The 7384-nt window shown below is 39.0% G+C and overlaps 1 gene segment (V, D, J or C); it reads right to left on the reverse strand.

Moving 5' to 3' along the window:
- Nucleotides 1-1282: 1282 nt before the first annotated feature.
- Nucleotides 1283-3035, reverse strand: LOC122116676. The segment is given in 2 exon segments: nucleotides 1283-2806; nucleotides 2928-3035. Coding segments are annotated over 2 exon segments (378 nt in total).
- Between the last annotated feature and the right edge of the window lie 4349 nt (nucleotides 3036-7384).

Below are 7384 nucleotides of genomic sequence, written 5' to 3' on the forward strand. Positions count from 1 at the left end.
GAAGTCCTGATTTCTATCTGTTTTCCAAATTTGCTTTCTGTTGGTCTACCCTTTCCCAGAAATATTCTAAATTTTCTGGTTTCCCAGGTTCAAGCAGATGCAGCAGTCATCTTTGATTTTCTCTTCTTCTGGCACCTCACCTCTAATATGCCAGCAAATAAATATATTTGCTTTGTGTTTAAAACATGGAGCGCTCTGGCCTTCTTTCAGCACAGTTATCCAGGGGTTTATAGCCCTGAGTAGGCAGATGTATTTTAACGTGGATATTCTTTTCAAGGGAAATTAAAATGGGACTGTTAATTCATTCAGTAAGATTTTTCAGAGTCCCCAAATTGTTCAATTAGTATACAGTGTCACTGTGATGAATCTTTCTACTCTTTACCTACCCAGTGGTGGTCCTGAAAGATTTTCAGAATTAAGGAACAAATTTTCTTGTTGAAGTTGCTAGATGTCATGAAGGTTGTTTTGAGTTGGGGACTACACTGCTTAACTCTTGCACTAGTAAATTTTTTTTCAATGCAGACGGCAGAGGGCCAAGAGGAGCATAAACCTAAGAGATGTTAGTGAATCTTCATGAAGAATTATCCATGTATTTCTTGGTGACTGTCATCAATTGGTGTGGGATGAATCTTTGAGAAGATTCCTATTCCCTATTCATGGTCGTTATGCTGGTGGATTCTGGAATATTCTGATCACTGAATTGTATTATCTTGAATATAGCTGATGTGTGAATCAGGTGTCACAAGCCACAGGAACCAGCCCTAACAGATGTAAGTATAAAAGAAATTTGTGAGAAAAAATGTATTGGAAAATAAGAATCAAAATGAAACAGTGAATTGAGAGGATGAGTGGAGTGAGATAGGGAGAATTATGAAATGGGTGACATTGATCAAAACGTACCGATAAACTTACATGCTAAGTTTATAAACTCCCTTATACAACTACTGACAGATAATAAAATAAATAAAGAGAAAGAGAAAGAAAAATAAAAGGTAATAGTTATTGTGGTTACTTCACTGTTCTTCTTAGCTTCTGTTAAGATGACTAAACACCAGTTATGAAAACAAAGTCCTATTTTTGTTCATGGTTTTTGAGGTTACAGTTCCTCTTTCACAATTAAGAGGGTGTTGGGAGATTGCAAATAAATGAGGATAAAACATTTAACCCTGAAAATGTTTTATTTTTCAAATATAATAAAGGTATGCTTCCATTTATTCCATGGAAAATTAAACATTTTCCATTGTAACTGACAAGACAGGGGTACCATAGGAAGTGGGGAAAAAGACACTTTCCACTCATCTCATTTGAGTTTTGCCTTGTACAGTTATGTTTGAGGTTAGGATAAATTATATCATTTCCCCAAATGGGATAGCTGTGCATCAACAAATCTTGTTCTTGCAGCATTGTGGACCACAATGGCCATGCTTTCTCCAAGGTCATCTCCATGTGGAGTTGGAGCAGCACTTCCCATCTTGTCGGTGGCTCAGGTCATCATTTCTTTCCATCTGTTATATTCACCTTCATAAAACTTTATTAATATCATTTAAATTCCACAATTATCTTTATACCCTATCTTTGTGACTATAGATGAAAAGAACTTCATCTTTTCTCTTCCTCACATTGTTCAAATTTGTCATATTAAAGGAGAAATTCATCTTATTCTCCTCCTCCACTTCTTCCTCCATGTTTACCTCCTCCTCCTTCTCTCAAAGACTCCATTTTTGAGCAAGTTAAATATACTACACAAATGGAAAGCCATTTTCAAAATATGTGATTTTAAAATAATCTGTTAAGCCATATAATTCACCACTCTATCAAGATTAGAAACAAGGTAATATTAGTACAGTAGTTGAGAATATTTCTAAAAGTCAACAGCTATTCATGATAATTCAAAAGCTACTCATGTCTAAGGAAGACAGAACTAATGGGAAAATTCTTTAGTGGTTTAAAGCATACGTAAAAATCTATGACAAATATTATACTCAGTGGTGAAATATTTCACATTATTTCTTATCAGTGATATTAAATGCTGAAAGGTTACTATCACTTCCTCACTTACAAAATTATACAGGATGTCCTCCTCCAAATGCTATAAAACAAGAAATAAAAAATTAAATTGAGAATTGAAGAAGAAATCTGTACAAATATTTTGAGGACTAAAAAGTAAATTAATTTATTTCTTACAATTTATTTCTGCTTGGATTAACTAGCGTGTCTCCACTTTCCAAATGAACCCCAATTAATGCTCTTGCAGACTCCTCCCATGCTGTGAGTTGTGTCATCTATTGCATCAGGTGAGGCATTAGCATGTTTATACTGCTGCAGAGAGTTAGAGTAGAGAGAATTCTGCCAAGCTACTTTGACCAACATCTTCAAATGACCTTCAGAATCTAGTTGCATCTGAGAAACGCTGTCAACAGTTGGAGGCACAAGGAGGAGCAGCTGGGGCAGCCCAGCCTCTCACTTCTGGTTCCTTGGGAGGTTTATGCTATGACTTGTATCACTGTGGGAGGAAACACATCATACTGCATACAGTAATAAGTGGCAAAATCTTCAGGCTGCAGGCTGCTGATAGTAAGAGAGTAATCTGTCCCAGATCCACTGCCACTGAACCTGGATGGGACACCTGATTCTAAATTGGATGCTCTATATATCAGCCGCTTAGGAGCTTTCCCTGGTTTCTGCTGAAACCAGGCTAACCAACTGCTAATGCCCTGACTGGCCCTGCAATTGATGGTGACTGTGTTTCCTGGAGATGCAGACAGGGAGGATGGAGTCTGGGTCATCTGGATGTCACATTTGGCACCTGGCAGTGGAAACATAAACACAAATATCTATCTTGATAATCATGTTAAAAGAGGAATTTCCTGACGTGCCACAGCCCTGATGCACAAAGCTGAGTTAATCCCAGTACTGCCCTTCCTTACCTGGGAGCCAGAGCAGGAGGAGCCCCAGGATCTGAGCAGGGACCCTCATGTCCATGCTGTGTGCTGACTGGGACTGACTTCCACACAAGGTGTAAACAACCTTTAAGAGCAGTCCACTGTTCTGGGCAGTAGGCTGAGCTATGGGCACATGCAAATCAGCAGGGTGGGAGGGCGGGCTCTGCTGCAGGATTGGCTCCTCTCTCATCACAGGCCTTACCTCCACAGATGTCCCAGACCATTCAAAGAAATATAAATTTGTCTGCAGAGCATATGTTTCTCACTGGTGATCTTTTGACTGTAGAAGACATTTTTAAGATTATTTTCAAAATGTATAATGCCCAGAAGCAACTGGTATAACAGCATATTTCAAAAATATATTGGACCATAGTCTTGTGTCTTTTTAGATCTTTAATTCACTCAATAATTCTTACTGGAAAAAAATCATCTTGTGTTCTTTTTACCAAGTGCTTATACTTTGAAAATTATTATATTTCTTCCTTTGTCTTTCTGTCTTTCTTTCTCTTTCTTTCTTTTCTTTCTTTCTTTCTTTTTCTTTCTTTCTTTCTTTCTTTCTTTCTTTCTTTCTTTCTTTCTTCCTTTCTTTCTTTCTATCTTTCTTTCTTCATTCCTTCTGTCCTTCCTTCCTTCCTTTCCTTTCCTTCCTTCTTTCCTTCCTTCCTTCCTTCTTTCCTTCCCTCCTTCCTTCTCTCCCTTCATCCCTCCCTTCTCTCCCTTCTCTCTCTCTCTTTCTTTCTTTCTTTCTTTTTTCTTTCTTCCTTTTTCATCTCTCCCTCCTGCTTTTATCTATCTCACTCTCACTCTCTTTCTTTTGTTCTTCTTTTCTTTCCTATTTCAGTTCTTTCTTTCTTTGATTTTCATTTAGTTTTTGTACTTGGGGCTTGAACACAGGGTCTGGATTCTGTCTCTTAGCTTTTTCTCTCAAGGTAATCCTCTACCACATGAGCCACATTTCTGTTTCTGGTTTTTTGGTGGTTAATTAGAAAAAAAGAATCTCATGAAATTTCTTGTGCAGGCTGTCTTTGAAGAGCCATTCTAAGACCTCACACTCATGAGTAGTTAGGATGACAGGTATTAGCCATCGACACCTGACTAAAATTAAAATGTTTCATTTCTGTGTGTATGTGTGTAGGAACATGAACTCAAGACCTGAATACTGTCCCTCAAATTTTGTGCTCAAGGCTACCACTCTGCTATACCACTTGAGCCACAGGTCCATTGCTAGATTTTGCATGATTAATTGGAAATACGAATCTCATGGACTTAACTGTCTGGGCTGGCTTCAAATTGTACTCCTTAGATCTCAGCCTACTGAGTAGCTAGAATTACAAGCATGAGGCACAGATGTCAAGCTGTTTAATTTCTTTAAAGGACAATATGAAACATACTGAACCTATTGAAAAGTATTTTGTGGTAATTTTAGTTATGACCATTACCATGTAAGTTGAAGCAAGTTATTTTTAAATTTAATTTTTTTGTCAAGGTGATGTACAGAGGGGTTACAGTTATATATGCAAGGTAGTGAGTGCACTTCTTGTCAAACATTGTCACTCCCTCTCTAGTTTTTCTCCCACTTTCACTCCTCCCCATATCCCCTGTTGTCTTGTGAATATTGCTGTTGTGTTGGTTCACCTTTTGTCCTTTATCTCACCATTTTGTTGCTCCCTGCTCCTTGGCTAATTCAGATAAATGCATATATGATACACGGTACCAAAATCAAACCATAGGGGGAAAAAGAGAAAAATGCCAGAAAAAGAAATAACTTCACATAGTATATTAAGAACCAAAACAACAACAAAGAAAAACCCCTTGTTTCCATATCATGGAGTACATTTCACTTAGGATCATCTTTTTTGTTGTTCTTGTTTTGTCGGCCATGAGGCCTGAACTCTGGGCCTGGGCACTGTCCCTCAGCTCTTCAGCTCAAGGCTACCACTCTAACACTTGAGCCACAGTGCCACTTCCGGCTTTTTCTGCTTATGTGGTGCTGAGGAATCGAACTTCATGCATGCAAGGGAAGCACTCTACCACTGAGCCACCTGCCCAGCCTCACTTAGCATCCTATGTACATAATTATTGAGCTATTGTGATTCTCTTCTAGGACTATCTGAGACATACACTAATTATCACAAGTGGGAGAAACCATGGAGCTAGGTTTCTTTGGGCCTGTTTTACTTCACTTAATATGATTTTTCCCAAGTCTTTTCATTTCCTTATAAATGGGGCAAGGTCATTATTTCTGATGGAAGCACAGAACTCCATTGTGTGTATATATATATATATATATATATATATATATATATATATATATATCACATTTTCTTGATCCATTCATCTACTGAGGGACATCTGGGTTGGTTCCATATCTTAGCTATGGTAAATTGTGCTGTGATAAACATAGTTGTGCTGGTTGCTTTAGTATGGCCTTGTTTGTGCTTGTTTGGGCAAATACCTAAAAGTGTGATTACTGGCTTATTGGGGAGCTCTATGTGGAGTATTTGGAGCAAACTCCATACTGTTTTCCAGAGTGGTTGAACAAGTTTTCACTCCCATCAACAGTGTAGTAATGCTCTCTTTTGGCCACATCCCCTCCAGCATCTGTTGTTTTTAGATTTCTTGATATTGGCCAAATTTCACTCTAGTTCCTCAATAATGGCTCACAAATTTGCTACCACGGAAATTTTATATGTCTTCTATCCCTAGAATCTAAATAGACTGCACATTCTCCTAATCAGAAACCTCTCACATGTTGTCACCTTTGTGCCATTTGATAGTACTACTCACAGTTGGAGATGAATACTGTCTTTTTTTGGGGGGGGGGTATGGTCAGGGGGCCTGAACTCTGGGCCTGGGTGTTTTCCCTCAGCTCTTCAGCTCAAGGCTAGCACTCTACCACTTGAGCCACAGCATCACTTCTGGTTTTTTCCTTTTTGCGATTGTGATGCTGAGGAATTGAACCCATGCACATGGGACTGCATCAAATGTAAATGTTTCTGAATATCAGTAGGCAAATAAGTATGTGTGTGTGTGTGTGTGTGTGTGTGTATGTGTGTGTATGTGTGTGTGTGTGTGTGTGTGTGTGGGTATACGCACATGTATTTGTGCCAGTACTAGGGTGTGAACTCAGGGTCTGGATGCTGTCTCTGATCTTCATTTTTGCTCAAGTCTAGCACTCTACCCTTTTAGCCAATCGCCACTTCTGAGTTTTTAGTAATTATTTGGAAATGAGTGTGTCACAGGCTTTCTTGCCCAGCTTGCTTCAAACCTTCATCCTCAGATTTCAACCTCCTGTGTAGCTAGGAATCCAGGATTGAGTCATTGTCAAACATCAGGAAAATAATTTTTTTTGGCAGTCCTGTGGCTTGAACTCATGGTCTGGGCATTGTCCCTGAGTTTCTTTTGCTCAAGGCTAGCATTCTCCCACTTGAGCCACAGTGCCACTTCTGGCTTTTTCTGTGTATGTCATATTGAGGAATCAAACGAATATGAGGCAAGCACTCTACCACTAAACCACATTCCCAGCCCAGGAAAATAATTTTTAAACTAAGTTATATGTTTTCCATTTTTATACATTGTGGTATTTATTAAGAAAGTTCTTTCTGGGGTTTTGATATGACTCAAGTGGTAGACTGATAGCCCTGATAAAAGGAACTCTAGGACAGTACTCAGGCCAAGAGTTCAAGCCTCAGGACCAGCAAATTAAACAAACAAGCAAGCAAGCAAACAAATAATCTTTTGCTGAGCACTGGAGCCTCACACCTGTAATCATAGCTACACAGGAAGCTGAGATCTGAGGATCATGGTTCAAAGCCAGCCAGAGCAGGAAATTCTGTAAGACTCTTATCTTCAGTTCATCACATAAAAGGTTGGAAGTGGTGTTGTGTCTCAAGTGGTAGAGCACTAGCCTCAAGAAAATGGAGCTCAGAGATAGCACCCAGGCACAGAGTTCAAGCCACATGACTGGGGAAAAAATAGAAAATAAAAATAAGAAAGTTCTTTCAATTGCTTATTGCTGCTGTGTAGCATCATGAACAACACAATTCCCAACTTCTAGTAGTTTCCCCAAAAACATAATAAAGTTTTTTTTCCCTATGATCCCAGATCTCCAGACAAAACTTAGAAGCAAATGGAAGTGAATTCTAGGGCCTGCACTTAGGTGGAATATTTCTAAGAGTTTGGGAAAAGAAACAATTCTGGATTGTCAGGTATCTCAATCCATCATTATGATCATTAGGATTGCTTGTGGAACCCATTTTTAGAATCCTTATCCCAGCTCTGGTTTCCTGAAAGTTGCATCACATGGGGTCCTTTCATTATATTTGAAAAACAGGAAAGACCTTGGTATTTATTGACATAAGCAGGCTGACGCCTCAGTTCTGAGGCCTACAGCATCACCTGGAGAGGTTGCTGGGGCAGGTGAGAGCATCAGCAATCAGCAG

The sequence above is a fragment of the Dipodomys spectabilis genome, unplaced genomic scaffold (genome assembly GCF_019054845.1).
Source record: "Dipodomys spectabilis isolate Male_0828 unplaced genomic scaffold, ASM1905484v1 ptg000137l, whole genome shotgun sequence".
NCBI lineage: Eukaryota > Metazoa > Chordata > Mammalia > Rodentia > Heteromyidae > Dipodomys > Dipodomys spectabilis.